Source organism: Dipodomys spectabilis, unplaced genomic scaffold (genome assembly GCF_019054845.1).
Source record: "Dipodomys spectabilis isolate Male_0828 unplaced genomic scaffold, ASM1905484v1 ptg000092l, whole genome shotgun sequence".
NCBI lineage: Eukaryota > Metazoa > Chordata > Mammalia > Rodentia > Heteromyidae > Dipodomys > Dipodomys spectabilis.
In genome coordinates, this window is record NW_024870769.1 from 5,671,093 (window position 1) to 5,687,047 (window position 15,955).

At 39.3% G+C, this 15,955-nt stretch overlaps 1 protein-coding gene across 1 annotated transcript in view; it reads right to left on the reverse strand.

Moving 5' to 3' along the window:
- Hibadh (3-hydroxyisobutyrate dehydrogenase) overlaps window positions 1-12,902 on the reverse strand; it is a 127,450-nt gene extending 114,548 nt beyond the window's left edge. Inside the window, exon 1 of the mRNA XM_042684993.1 lies at window positions 12,724-12,902. Coding sequence (XP_042540927.1) covers window positions 12,724-12,817 — 94 coding nt within the window. The 5' untranslated portion in view covers window positions 12,818-12,902. The remainder of the gene's footprint in view (window positions 1-12,723) is intronic.
- Between the last annotated feature and the right edge of the window lie 3,053 nt (window positions 12,903-15,955).

The following is a 15,955-nucleotide window of genomic DNA, read 5'->3' on the forward strand; positions in this document are numbered from 1 at the left end:
AAGAAATCCTGGTCTGGGGGTATAGTTTAGTGGCTCAAAATGTGCCTAGAATGTGAAAGGCCCTGGGTTCAACCCCCAGCACCAAATAAATAAATAAAATGTTAAACCCAGGAAAATGTATTTCAACCACAGTTAGTCCTGTGGGTGGGAAAAAGAATGATCTGGTAAGCTTTAAATGGCAAAGGCAATAGTCTCAAAACTTGATCTTTTACCTTCAGAAAAGAGAAGTTAGCAAGGAAAGAAGTAGAAATGAAAGAAGAAAGTTGAAACTGTATATAGTTTATTTTACTTATCCTTTTTTTCTTACATAAAAGGCTTTATGAAATCACCTTGAGAAAACACAACCAAGTAATGATTTGTGAATAAGAAAGCTTTACAACAGCATGAAAGTAACATAAAATACAATCTCTCAGATTTTAGAACTTCAACAAATACCACTCAACAAATATTCATGAAATACAAATATGCATGAAATACTGATAAGAGTTCAGAGAAAGACAGCAAGATATGATACCTGCCATTGAAAAGCTCACAATCTCTTGAAAAAAAGAGAAATACTTCTACTTGCCCTTGCATTTGGTGCATATTCTTCCTTTCTCTTTCTAGGATTCCAGTTTTAAAACTATATAATGCTGAAAAGGCTATTTTGAGGGTTAGGATATAGGGGTTAGAGATTGATTGAAATATAGTGTAAATATGTCCAGAGATGAAACAATGAAAATCACCTCCCCCTGTAAAACTAACAAACAAAATTTTTAAAAATTGTGTAGTGTAATAACAAATCAGTCACCCTTGTTTTAAGTTTCAGATCCTCTCAAATGACTGACCCCTATTCTTCCTGGAGCTTAATCTTAATATAAGATTTCATAAAATCAAGCTATTTAAACCTCTAATGCTTAAGAGCGTCTTACTGGGTTAGAAGCATTATTAATTCCTTTTAATTTCATGGCTGGCTCTTCCACTACCATTAAATATGAGTGCCATTCTTGTGCAACATTATAATATCATGTTAAGTTTAACACACACTTGGTTTAACTTTCTGGCCCACGGGGGTTCCATGTCAGAAACAACACCTAATTGAAATTTTATTTTGAAATTAAACAGAATGAGATGTACATCTGGTTAGAAAACTCTAAGGCTTTTTAGAAAATTAACAAGAATAGTCTGAAAGAAAATGTAGCATGATTATGCCAGACCACTACGTTAACACTGGAAAAATAAAGATATATATATATATATATATACATATATATATATATATATATTATTTATTTTTTTTTTTTTGCCAGACAGGGCCTGGGCACTGTCCCTGAGTTTCTTTTGCTCAAGGCTAGCACTCTACCACTTGAACCCACAGCACAACTTCTGTTTATGTAGTATTGAGGAATCAAACCTAAGGCTTCATGTATGCTAGGCAAGCACTCTATCGCTAAGCCACATTCCCAGCCCTGGAATGATATAATTTAACAATCTAAATCCATAAGAAACCAGGAAGACTATATTTTAAAGGCAGTTAATTTAACAAGCACTATTCTAGGTTCGACATGTAACAAGTATGACAAGGGAGAACTATAATTCATTCACATACTTAGCAAGAATTAAGCAACAATCATTTATATGTAACCATGCCAGAGGCATGAATGACACACACTTTAACCTCTAAAATCTAAGAGGACATAAAGTACACAAAAATACTAACCGACAGCTCACACCTGTAATCCTAGCTATTCAGAAAGGTGAGATCTGAGGATTGTAGTTCAAACTAACCCAGGCAGGAAAGGCTGTGAGACTCTTATCTCCAATAAACCACTCAGAAAACTGGAAGTGGTGCTGTGGCTCAAGTGGTACAGTGCTAGCCTTGAGCTAAAGAGCTCAGGAACAGCACCCAGGCCCAGAGTTCAAGCCCTATGACTGACAAAAAAAAAAGTTTCAAATGGCAATAAATAAATAAATAAAGGAACTCTACAGAGAAAATGAAACATGAGTATATTCAAGCAACTAGAAAAGAAACAGTGATAGTATTTATTACAACACCCACTAATAAACAGTTTAAAGGGAATATTGTTATATGTCATCAAGTCCATCTTTCAGTTGGAAACCCTGACACATTTGTAATTTTAAGTAAACTGACGAAAACTTTCTAAAATTATAGCACCAATATTCAAATCCAACTAATGTGATTGTATTTTTCACTTGTAACCACACAGTCCCTCCATTCTTCAAACAACACACCCAAAGAAACAACAGACAAAACAGCAGCTAAGACTAGACTAAATAACATGAGCACAATATGGAAGGCTAGAAAACATACTAAGCAAATTGATGGTATTTTACGTGCAAAAGGTAAATACTGCAGGGTTGGGCAAAGAAATAACAAAATTAGACATATGCTTTAGAAACACAATAGTGTATAGATTAAAATAGATGAAAGAGCCTGATGCCTGCAGGAAGATCAATATAAAAGTGATAGTCATACTACGGGTCATAATCCAGGCTGTTAAAACAAACATACCATAGACTAGATGAATTAAACAATAATTTATTTCTCATTAATTCTGGAGGCCTAGAAATCCAAAATGAAGGTATTCAATATGTCAGCAGATTCCAAGTCTTTCTAGTATACAGTTAGCCCTTTTCTCACTGCATCCTCAAGAGAGAAGACATGTTCTTATGTCTCTTCTTACAGGGACATTGATTCTACTCATGAGGGCTCTACCCTATAACCTAATTCTCAGAGGTCTCATCTACTAATTGTATCACATGGGAGGTTAGGATTTCAATATATCAACTTTGGATGGACAAAACAGTCCTTAACAAAGTTAAGTTAAAGGATAGAAATAGAAGAAACAAGTATGAAAAATTAAAAGCATGAAAGAATGAAAAATAGATTGGATTATGGGCTAAAATAAGGAAAAGATAAAAAGTGGCACCAAGAGTAATATTAATAGGAGACGTGGTTCAGTTTTAAATAGGGTAAACTGATAATGAACTGAAAAATGTCCAACAAACTGTTAGAAATATTAAGAACAAGCCAAGCACCGGTGGCTCACACCTGTAACCCTAGCTACTCAGGAGGCTGAGATCTGAGGATCACAGTTCAAAGCCAGCCCAGGCAGGAAAGTTCATGAGATTCTTATCTCCAATGAACCACCGGAAAACTGGAAGTGACACTATGACTCAAGTGATAGAGAGCTAGCCTTGAGCTGAAGAGCTGAGGGACAGCGCTCAGGACCAGTTCAAGCCCTACCACCTATACAAAAAAAGAAAAAAAAGAAATATTAAGACTAAGTCTTCAAGGTCAAGAGGAGAAATCATCTGTTGTTGTTGTTACTTCTTACTCTCTCTGTTTTTTTCTCCCTACGAGTTGTACAGTTCATTTTCAACATAGTGTCCAGAAAGTACCATTGCTATATTTGTTCACCCTTAGTCCCTAAATTTCTATGCTTCCCCCTTACACTCCCAAAGATATCAAAACAGACAAAAAGAATAAAAAGAAGAGAAAAACAGAAAAAAAGAAACTTGTTTTATTTCCTAAAGTTCTTTTGATAAATACTCTTTTGTATGATCAGAGGAAACCATTTGTTTTTAAGTAACAGTTGAATTTATAGCCACTCATAAAATCAAATGAGAAAAAAAGAGAATAAAGCCCAAAAGTTGAACCTCTCTGAAGTCCAATGGAATGAGTATATATAGAAGTCAGAGAAAAAAAATGAAACCAACCCTGAAATTACACAGAAATTAGATTTAGAAGTAAAAAGTATTAAAAACTGTTGTCCATAACATTCCAAAAGAAGAGATACTAAAGATATTTTTAGCCCAAATGAATTTCTTGAGATAAATTCTACATGCAAAATAAAAATATCTTGTAAGATTAACAATATAAAAGACACTGAAGGCCAGGCACAGTGGCTCATGCCTATAATTCTAGCTACTCAGGAGGCTGAGCTCTAAGGATCACAGTTCAAAAACAGCCTGGGCAGGAAAGTCTGTGAGATTCTTATCTCCAATACACTACCAGAAAACCAGAAGTGGAGCTGTGGCTCAAGTGGTAGAGTACTTGGTTTGAGTTGAAGAGCTAAAGCCCCATGACCAACCAAAAAAAAAAAAAAAGACACTGAAGAAAAGAACAATAATCTTAGTGGCAAAGAAATTATTCAAAACAAAGAAAATTTAGAAATGAAAAGAGCATGATAAGCTATGAGACAGCTCCTGCTAGCCAAATACTATGTAACTAGAGTCCTGAAATGAGAGTAATAAAGACAGAAAAAATAATTACATAAAAAAACTTATGGTCAAATTTTTTCTAAACATGAAAACTATAAACCCCATGTATTCTTCCAACAACCTCAATAAATCCCAATAAACAAATAAAGAAAATTATACTAGGGCTGGGAATGTGGCTTAGTGGTAGACTGCTTGCCTAGCTAGCATGCATGAAGCCCTGGGTTCAATTCCTCAGTATCACATATACAGAAAGGCCAGAAGTGGCCCTGTGGCTTAAGGGGTACAGTGCTAGCATTGAGCAAAAGAAGCTCAAGGACAGTGCCCAGGCCCTGAGTTGAAGCCCCAGGACAAGAACAAAAGAATGAAAGAACGGAAGAAAGCAATCCAGCTTTTCAAGCAAAAAGGCCTCTGTCACAACTATCCCACTAATCCTGCCCTAGACTATATATGAACAAATGTGTGTGGCCATGTTCCAATGTAGTTTCAGTTATAAAAACAGGTACCCAACTATAGGCTATACTTTGCTGGTCTCAAACTCTGAAGAACACAATGATAGAGTTTATTATAGCACTGTTTATCATAGCAGAAAAACTCCAAATAACGAAATACATGATACTAGGGCATTAAAGTTATAATCAAATATGCATAATAGGTTACTTGATAAGTCATACTAAATCAGGAGAATGAAATATGCAAATATTGTTTAAATGTAATAGTTACCTAAAATCATAGGAAAGATCTCCAGGATAAATTATCGAGTGAAAAAAAGATTATATTGTACTTATTCTTCTGACTTGCTATATGGATACATAAGAAACAGTACTTACATCCAGGAAGATAAAAGTAATGGATCTAAATTTGAAGAGGAGATTCTTACTTATTCTATAGCCCTTTGAACTTTTACCTCAGGCATGTTATTTTTATAACTACTTTCATTAAAAAATGAAATAAATGAATTGGCGCACAGTGAGTGTTTAATAAGTTATACAGATGAAAAAGTAACCATATGAAATAAGCCATTTATGAAGCAATTAGAATAAAAATGGTTATATAAAGTGGATCCAGGGGTTGGGAATGTGGCTTAGTGGTAGAATGCTTGCCTAACATGGGTGAAGCCCTGGATTTGATTCCTCAGTACCACATAAACAGAAATAGGCAGAAGTGGCTCAAGTAGTAGAGTGCAAGTCTTAAGCAAAAGAAGCTCAGGGACAGAGCCCATGCCCTGAGTTCAAGCCCCAGGACTAGGAAAAAAAAAAAAAAAACAATAAAGTCGATCCAGTAAAAGTGAACTGTATTACAACAACCATGACACACTGAAAGTTGAAACTCCAATATCTTCTCCTCCTACATTCAGGGTCAGGTTCCAAACTGTCTAAGCAATGCAGGGTAATGCTATATCTGCCAACTGTCTAAGTTAGGAGCTGCCATCACTAAGTAAAAAAAAAAACTGGAAGATGTGGGAAGTCTGAAAATGTAATGGGAAATGAACAAGACTATGAAAGTATTGTATCTAATCAGTAAACTGTGATTTAAGGGGTAGCCAGGGGAAAGGTTCAGAGAAGAGACATCAGAGATTACTCAGAATTTGAGCAGCAGGTTGACAAAAATATTAGAATCTAAAGCATCAGTGAAACTCCTGACTATAAATAAGTTTGATTCTGGATACAGACAATCCCTTGGAAGGGACTTTATGGAAATGAAAGAAGAGTGACCAAAAGACCGGTGTAATGATAAGAATAAACAGCATGGTTAGTCAGCAAGTTCACAGAGGGAGCTATACCAACCAGAAGATTAGTTCTTATGAAATCTTGGGAAAATAGAAATTATAATAAGATTCTAGAAGGTTGTAGAAGTTGAGGAAGTTAAAAAATGAGTACATGAAAAAAAGAAAAAAAAATCACTCCAAACTAGGCAGTGACATACACCTTGAGGCTGGGAAGGTGGCTCAGTGGTAGAGTGCTTGCCTTGCATGCATGAGGCCCTGGGTTCGATTCCTCAGCACCACATAAGCAAAAAGAAAAAGAAGCCGGAAGTGGAGCTGTGGCTCAAGTGGTAGAGTGCTAGTCTTGAGCTGAAGAGCTGAGGGACAGCACCCAGGCCCAGAGTTCAGGCCCCACGACCAGACCCCCCAAAAAAAATGAGTACATGAATATTATGATAAAGTTTTCAATATTCCCTAATCTTTTGTGGCAAAGTTAGAGAAAAAGTAATAGTATAACTAGCTGAACTGATGTCAAAAGAACTAGAGGTAATTTACTGAGGATGATTAAGTTTAAAATTGTCCCTGATTTTAAGAGCTCTAGATGAGGTTATTTCTTAGATGTTTGTCCTTAAAGTAACAAGTTACTTCTCTGGATACTAAGCTTTATCAACTAGAGGACTGACTTCAGAAGGTTACTGTAAAGATTACTTAAGATAATGCATGCATGCAAAACATTTAATAATGCCTAGCACATGGTAAGTCAGTAACACTACTTTTATTAACAAGAAGTAGTACCATGTGACAAATACTATGCACCAGATGGTCCTTTTGCCTAGTAGGTTAAAAGAAAGAGCCAAAGAGATTAATGATATGGAAGCATTTAGGGCACAAGTTTTTAGTGAAGATAAAAACAGCAGGAGAGCCTAGAAAATAAAAGAATTTGCACATAGATGGCAAAAATCCAAAGGAGAGTCATGGAATCATTTCCCTGAAAAATTTAACACTAAAAATGCTTGTTCCTTTAAGTAAGTTCTAACATTAATGCTTAGAAAAAGCAGTCGGAACACAGACAAAATGGGAGGGCTGCAGGGTGGGAGCAGAAGAATCAGTCAACATAATACAAAGACAATACTGGTTGATTGGTAAAGAAAGTAACTTGAAACTTTGGCATTAGTTTCTATATCTATAGGTGCAAGTTTACAGGTATGTTTTCTCAAACTCAACATGAGCCAAGTTATCCACATCTTGGTTTCAAAATACATAACAGATTATTTTATATGCCCAAATTTTTTTCCTAATCAAAATAATACATGTTCATTACACAAAATTGGAAAGCATCGAAGAGTACAAAATTGTATGGAAAAATGTTAATCTCATTACACAAAAATAAACACTGTTGGGGTCAGAATGCAACTCAGTAGTAAAGTGCTGGCTGCCCAGAACACATGATTCCCTGAGTTCATTTCCTCAGTGCCACAGAAAAAGCTGGAAGTGGTGCTGTGGTTCAAGTGGTAGAGTACTAGCCTTGAGCAAAAGAAGCTCAGGGACTGTGCCCAGCCCTTGAGTTCACAAGCCTCAAGACTAACAAACAAATAAATAAACACTCAAAAGTTTTACAAACCCCTCTGTCTTTGAACACATTTTTTCCATTATGTGTAAGATTATACCCTACAGTAATTTACCCTTATGCAAGAGGGGCCACAATCCAGATTCTTAGTGAATGTCTGAAATTGTGGATGGCCCCAAACTCTATACATATGGTCTACACATGTATATATATAGTTTTTTTCTATAACTACATACATACCTGCAATAAAAAAATTAGGTGCAATGATGGATTAATAATAACTAATAATAAAGCAGAATAATTCTAACAAATATTTTTTAGTTATATGAACATGGTATCTCTTCCAAAGTTTCTTTTCATTTAGCATTTTTAGAATGTAATAGCAGAAATGCAAAAGAGGGAAACTGGATATTAAATAAGAGATAACTATAGTGCCTACAATGTTGGATCCTACTTTATGAAATATTATATAATGAGCACTACTTTCACGCTAAAAGTTAGTAAAGGTGGTGACTTATTCTAGGAAGACCTTTCAAGCTGAGTCAAACTATTTTAGTAATAAATTTCCTAATTTAGTAAACAAGTATCCTTCTACATCACTTCACAAGTTAAAGATAAACTTTAGCCAGGCACCGATGGCTCACGCCTATAATCCTAGCTACTCAGAAGGCTGAGATCTGAAGATCTAGGTTCAAAGCCAGCCTGGGCAGGAAAGTCTGTGAAACTCTCATCTCCAAAAAACCACCAGAAAACCGGAAGTGGCACTGTAGCTCAAGTGGTAGAGCACTAGCCTTGAGCTGAAGAGCTGAGGGACAGTGCCCAGGCCCAGAGTTCAAGCCCCACAACCAACAAAAAAAAAAGAATAAACTTTAGTTCTAGGACCACATGCAGCTTTTCAGAGCTTCATGTGTTACCCTGGAAGCTAATGAAATTTTGGGAAGAAGTCATTATGTATTTGATTTATGCTAGAATTATGCTGCTTTGAAGGGAGAGATCACATACACACAAAGAATCAATTAAAAAATATTATACCCATTGCTATATACAATATCAGTTAATGTTCTCATCCTACCTATAGTCAGGTGGTCAGTCACTTTTTGTTGTATGGGGCTTGAACTCTGGCGCTGTCCCTCAGCTCTTCAGCTCAAGGTTAGTGCTCTACCTCTTGAGCAACAGCGCCACTTCAGGTTTTCTGAGTGGTTTATTGGAGATAAGAGGCTCACAGACTTTCCTGCTGGGGCTGGCTTTGAACCGTGACCCTCAGATCTCAGTCTCCTGAATAACTAGGATTACAGGCCTGGCGCCCAGATCAGTCACTTTAAATTGTCCTGATAATTATTTTTCCATGTAAGTGCTGATGAATTACTAGAAGGTTAGAGGGTTGCTGTATGTAGGGTTTTTTTTTTTCCTCTATACAGAAATAGTCTAAGCCCAGCACCTTTGGCTCATGATTGTAATCCTCGCTACTCAGGAGGCTGAGATCTGAAAATCATAGTTCAAAGCTAGCATAAGCAGGAAAAGTCCATTAGACTCTTATCTCAAGAAATAACTAAGAGACAACACTCAGGCCCTAAGTTCAAGCCACAGTTCTGTTACACACACATATACAAAAACAACAAAAGTTTTAAAACTAAATTACATTTTAAAATTAAATACAGGGCTGGGAAGTTTGCTCAGTGGTAGAGTGTTTGACTTGCATGCATGAGGCCCTGATTTGATTCCTCAGCACCACATAAGCAGAAAAAGCCAGAAGTGGTGCTGTGGCTCAAGTGGTAGAGCATTAGCCTTGAGCTGAAGTGCTGAGGAACAGCACCCAGGCCTAGAATTCTGACTTCATGACTGACAAAAAAATAAATAAATACAAAATTTACTTCTATTAAATGGCCAATGTAACAGTACTATGTATATAGTTTAATAGTTCTCTTTTTTTTCTATTTCCTTTGCAAAGCATTAAATATATTAAAATTAAGGTGGCACTACTGACCAGTTACTTTAGGTTTATGTTTTTTTTGTTTAGTTTTGTTTTATTGCCTACACCAGGGTTTGAACTAGGGGGCCATGCTTGTTTGGCTGGCTTCCTGGGCTAGGGATCCACCATCAGGGCCTAGCAGGTCTCTCTCTCTTTCTCTCTCTCTCTCTCTCTCTCTCTCTCTCTCTCTCTCTCTTTCTCTCTCTCTCTCTCTCTCTGTCCATCTTGTGGCTTAAACTCAGGGTCTGTCACTGAGCTCTTTTGATCAAGGCTAGTGCTCCACAGCACCCCTTTCCTTCCAGTTTTTAAGTGGTTAAATGGAAGTAAAAGTCTCACAGGGACATTTCTGCCGAAGCTGGCTTTGAATTGTAATCCTCAGATCTCAGCCTCCTGAGTAGCTAGGATTATAGGTATGAGCCACGGGCGCCTGGCAGGTCCCATCTTTTTTTAAATAATAAATTATATTGGAACCTTATAATATTACTGTCCACATTATATAGACATCTTAAGCATACTAAGGGGGCAAAGACTCCCACAGAACTCAAAATGCTAATATTACTATTTGAACTATTTTTTGGTTTTTGTTTCTTTTTTTTTTAGGTCCGGTCGTGGGGCCTGAACTCTGGGCCTGGGCGCTGTCCCTCAGCTCTTCAGCTCAAGGAGAGTGCTCTACCACTTGAGCCACAGCACCACTTCCGGCCTTTTTTTTCTGCTTATGTGGTGCTGAGGAATCGAACCCAGAGCCTCATGTATGCAAGGCAAGCGCTCTACCACTGAGCCACCTTCCTAGCCCTTGAACTATTTTTTAATGTCCCTAGACTCCAAATTTACATGACGATTTTTCTAGTCTTTTTAAAGAGTTGAAATTCAAGTTGAACTATGTAACCTGAGCATATGGATAGGTTTGGGAAAGATGGAGGAGAAAGCTGAAAGGGGCGACATGATCAAGATAAATTCTCCTTATAATCTGACTTGTTGAGCAGAAACTCTTTTGTACAACTATTTTTTTTTTTAAGTTGAAATTCAAAAGAGTTAACACTTAGTGGTAAAACAACACTAATAGAAATGTTTAAAACAATTCTACAAGGCCAGGTGCCAGTGGCTCACAAACATAATCCTAGCAATTCAGGAAGCTGAGATCCAGAGGATTGTAGTTTGAAGCCAGCCTGGGCAGTAAAGTCCAAGAGACTATCCCGAAAATAACTAGCAAAGATGTTAAGTAACAGATTGTCAGCAGGCCTCAAGAATGCAAAGCCCTGACTTCAAAATCCAAAATCTGAGGGGGAAAAATTCCACAGGGTTCAAATACAAACACATCATCACAAAACCATTTAACATTTTTCAAAACTCTTTTCACATACCTTTAGGCCAAAGAACCTTAAGCAAAAGGTCATATGCTAAAGTGGTCTAACTAGCATTTTGAGTTAGGTCCTTCCAGCTATCAAAAACAAATATTAGAGTTTTAGGCCTCAACTTCTTCCATCATAAATTCTACAGACTTTCATAACTTATAAAAAGCACATTGAGGATTCATTACATATCATTAAAACACATTTCAAAACCACTAAACAGCAAATACATCTTCCTCAGCTAATCTATCTGAAAGAACTGTGCATTCATGTGAAACTATAGTTCTTTCAGTAACATGGAAAAGTGACTAATGCTATTATATCTCCAAAGGAAGAAATATTTTTTGCAGATCAAATAAACAAACCTTGTCACTATGATTGCCTGCCAAACTTATCTTTTCACCACATAGAGCCTGTCTTTCTGGAGCATGAAAAGAATGAATATGTTTTCCTGAGGGGAAAGACTAGGAACCATCTGTTCATTACTTAATTTCTCAATAGGATATATTTGTTGTTTCATTTTTTTTTGTGCCAGTCCTGGAGCTTGAACTCAGGGCCTGGGTGCTGTTCCTGACCTCTGTCTGCTCAAGTCTAGCATTCTACTACTTGGGTCACTGCTCCACTTCTGGCTTTTTGCTGATTACTTGGAGATAAGAAACTCAGGGTCTTTCCTGCCCAGGCTGGCTTTGAACGACAATGCTCAGATCTCAGCCTGAGCCTGAGCTAAGATTACAGGTTGTGAGTCACAAGCTCTTGGCTTTTCAACAGGATACTTTTTAAAAGCAAAGATCAGGAAAAAGTTAATACTATGAGGGTCTTTGCTCTTCACTGCTGAGGATGAATTCAGAGAATGGAGCATGTTAGGCAAACTCTTGAGCTTCACCCCCCCCAGCCAAATACCAATAATTTTTGGCTAATCCTTAATATGACTGTGCCAAACTGTGCCTTGTTAAAAAAAAAAACAACTAGCTTTTATCCACACACAATGGCACTGTCCCAACAAGTCAATCAACTTTTCTTTTTTTCTTGCCCCACTGTCTGCCCTCCCCCGCTCTAGTACTGGAGTTTGAACTCAAGGCCTTGGACTTGCTAGGCAGTTTATCACTTCCAAACGTCAGAAAAAATGTAGAATTTGAAGAAAAATCAAAACCTCCTTCCTGGACAGCTATCTCCTAGTTCACTTATTCAAGAGGCCTCAAGGGTGTCACGTGAAAAATGAACACCCTGGAATTGGTTCTCTGTGGATCTTCACTTACCTCTACAAGCTGCCCTCTTCCCTACATCCCTGGTTAGCTGGTAACTTAATGGTTTGGAGGGAGTCAGAGAAGAAGGGAGGAGGAATAGATTCAGTCTTCCTTTTTTTTAAAATGCCGTGGTTAATAATTTGACAGAAGGGACAACTTTCGGGCAGCACAGTTACGGAATGGGGGGGTAAACCCGCCTCGCGGGTCAAGGGTAACAAGCCTTTGCAGGAGTGTGAGGCTGTGCCTATCACACGGACGGAGGGATTCGACCCCAGTCCGCCCCTGAGTCCGAAGGCATATGCCCACTCAAGGGTGCAGCCCCGGGAAAGCCGGGGTCCACCCTGGGAGCTGGGTCTCCCCATGTCCTCGGGGCCCTCGCTCCAAAGAAGCAAGCCGCAAACACTGCTCCTCCAGCCGAGCGCTCCCCCACGGAGAAGGACGTTGAACTCGCAAATCTGGCATGGGGTACAGATGAGAGACGGGACACTGAGCCCCACGACCCGCGACTGCAGAGGCAGGGTGGGGGCCTCTGAGACCAGTCGAAATGTGGGGTTCTAACCCTCCACCCCACCGCGGGACCTCCCGAGGAAAGCCCTCTCCGGGCCGTCGGGTCGCGAGGAGCGGGCCGGCCCGAGGAGGGACGCCGGGAAGAGGCGCGAGGACCTTACCCGCTGCAAGCCTGGCGCCTGCCGGCTGCTGCCGCCGGCAGGCCCAGTACTGGAGGCCGGAGGCGGCCCCGCGGAGCCGCAAGGAGGCTGCCATGCTGCCCCACCTCCCCCTTCGGTTACCTCCGCCGCCTCCCAGCTGGCCCGCAGACTGCGACTGTGCGCGGGCGGGCGGCCACTGCCGTGGCGGGGGAAACACTCGCGCACGCGCCCTCGCAGCTCCGGGCGGGCGCCCGCCCACGAGGGGAGGGGCGTCGAATCGAGAGTTGCGGCCCTGCTAGCGGAGACTGTCAATACCCTTACAGACAGAGAAATAGACCAATCAACACTCCGAGATCCTCCGGGCCCCTCTAGGCCCCGCCTCCAAGCTGCCTCTCTGTTTACTACCGGAGGGCGGGAGTCTCCTCATTTACTCAAGGCAGAGGGCGTGTGGAAGGTGGTGGCTGCGGTGTCGTCCACACACCAGCACCCCGACACCGCCCCTTCGAGGATTGCAACTATGTGTGTCTCTTCCCTTGCAGTCAAGGACAAACGTTGGCAGTAGCTTACTGCAGTAGCTTGCTGCAGTTTTTAGGCGCGAGCAGAATTCCGCGTCTTTCCAAATGTACATTTCCAACTAAAGTGCTAAGTGGATCTCCTACTGTTTGGGTTGTTTGCAGAGCCCGTTTGTTGGAAAATAATTTCAGAAATCTACCATATATGTAGTAACTGGGTTCACTGTTGTTTTAACCCAACGGTTTCTCAATAAATTTGTAAAAAAAACGGTAGGGGAAAAATAGTTAATATTACTCTCATTGAAGAGTAGAATTTCTAGGAACTTGTGTTTTGTATTTCAAAGACATACTTCTTTAACGTTTGCAAATTCTACAGCCTGCAACCATTTTGCAACTGAAAAACAAAGTAAATTAAAATCCAGGACACTGTAAGAATGTCTATCTATGAGAAATCGCACTTATTCAGTCTAATTTGTGTGCCCAGAATATATACTTGAACTTCTTGAAGGAAGTTTCAGGGCTTCCTAGCTCCATCAAAGGATTGGGATCCCTGAATACAGCAAAGTTAGGCTTCAAGCCTGCAAAGAGAAGTAGTCTAAGAAAAAAAGAGAGTAAAGTATTTGGGCATTAGGATCCTCAATGTCAGCCCAGAGGGAGGGTGGCTTATGCCTTTTACCCTAGCTACCCAAGAGGCTGAGGTCTGAAGATTTCCATTCAAAGACAGCACTAGCAGGAAAGTTCATGAGACTCTTTCCTCCAATTAATCAAAAAGCCAGATGTGGAGACATGACTCAACTGGTAGAACACCAGCTTTGAACAAAAAAAGCTAAAGGAAAGAGCCTAAGGCCTTGAATTCAAGCTCCCCTCACCACCCAATCTCAGAGTCTATACCCCACGCACCACTCCAAATGTACTTTGTGTTCATTTGCCAAGGGTTGTAGTCACCCAACCTTTTAATCTAAGCAGCAGAATCAAGGCTGACTTTGACTTTGACTTTTGTTTTGCTTTTAACTCCTTCTAGTTTCTCATGGAATCAGAAGCCACAATAGGGAAAGCAAAGGTATTAGATAATCTTCAAGCAGACTGTCTCCTGGTTCTAGGCATGCTAAGAATTTCCAGAAGCTGGTAGGATGCCAGGACCCATCTGTAACTAGTAGGAAAATTTTCCTTCATTTGTTGGCTGGCTTTGAACCTCAATCCATACATTATAGCCTCCTGAGTAACTAGGATTACAAGTGTTAGCTACCCAGGGCCTGGCTCCTAGTAGGATTTTCAATTAGCTTCTGGAGCATTTCATGTTTTTCTTTTCTCGTTTTCTTCAGGTTTTAACTGGATAGACCTACCGCAAGAAGTAAACACAGCCCAATAGGTTTCTATATTTAACTGTTCAAATAGTCTTCCTTCCAACTATGTCAAACCTCCATAGTAGAGCTGTTTACAAGATATCAATTAATCACTCTAGCTCCCAGTCCTCTTGAGATTTTATATTCAGACTGCTTTTGTCATTTGTATTATTTTTATACAGAGGCTACCTCCTGTGAACAGCATCCTCTTAAAAGTTGGAAGGAGTTCAGGAAAAGCAGAGCTAAACCTGAGTGTGTGTGTGTGTGTGTGTGCACACGCACGCACAAGCATGTGAGTACAGGCACACATGTATTTGTGTGCTGGTAGGAGGGCTTAAACTCAGGGCCAAGACACTGTCTTAGATATTTTGCCCAAGACTGTTGCTCTATCACTCAAGCCACAGCTCCATTCTGGTGTTGTTGGTTAATTGGAGATAAGAGTCTCATTCATAGACTTTCTTGCCTAGCCAGAGTTTGAAAGGTAATCCTCAGATTTACTCCCAAATAGTAATAAGTATGAACTATGGGACCTAGCTTTTTTTTTCCTTAGTTGATTTTTGTCATTGTCTCTATTTTTTGTTTTGTTTTTTCTTATGGCTTTGAAAAGGGAATAGTATTGAAATTTGGTTCTTTTTTTGTTGAAAGTGACCAGGAAAAGCTGTGCCTGTGGCTCCTGCCCAGTTCCCTGAATTGGGAGGGGGTGTGGGGGGAGGCATGTAATGTCAAACATAACAGTAGACAAATCCTAATTTTTCTGAATCTTTGAAATATATAAACTATTGTCTCTTCCCATAAACTCTATATTGGTTCACAACTTAAAGAATTTTCTTTATAAGCATTATGAATTTTTCTATTAGTTCTTCCTATTTGAAGGTAATTATATATAAACTCACAAAGGCAGTTACTGTCTATGGCTCACTTTCTTCATTTAATTGTTTTCCTGATGAATGGGGCTACAGTTTTACCTTACATCTTTGCCATGCATTTTTGTTTGAAATTATGCCTTAAAGCACAGGATAGCCCTTGACTTCTTCTAGAAAGATGAAACAGATATATTTCCTCTATTCCTTCTGTTAAATACAACAAAAAGCTCTGGACATTATACAGATACTGTACAATTGCAATGAGGTCATATACCAGCAAATCTATTAGTTGTAAGTTGAGTCAAAAGCATTTCATATTCCTCACCTACAGAACAGTAGCTCTCTGCATCTTGAAAGAGGTTTAGATCATATATCAGGAGGCCAAGAAAAGATCCAGATTCAAAATTTGGAGTATAGTTTCTACGGAATGTTTATTAATTTTGTGCTATCATAAAGATGGAGTTATAAATAGCTCCATCATAAGTAAAAACAAAACTAGAAGATGGAAAGAAGCCGCACAGCTAACTACTTTAGG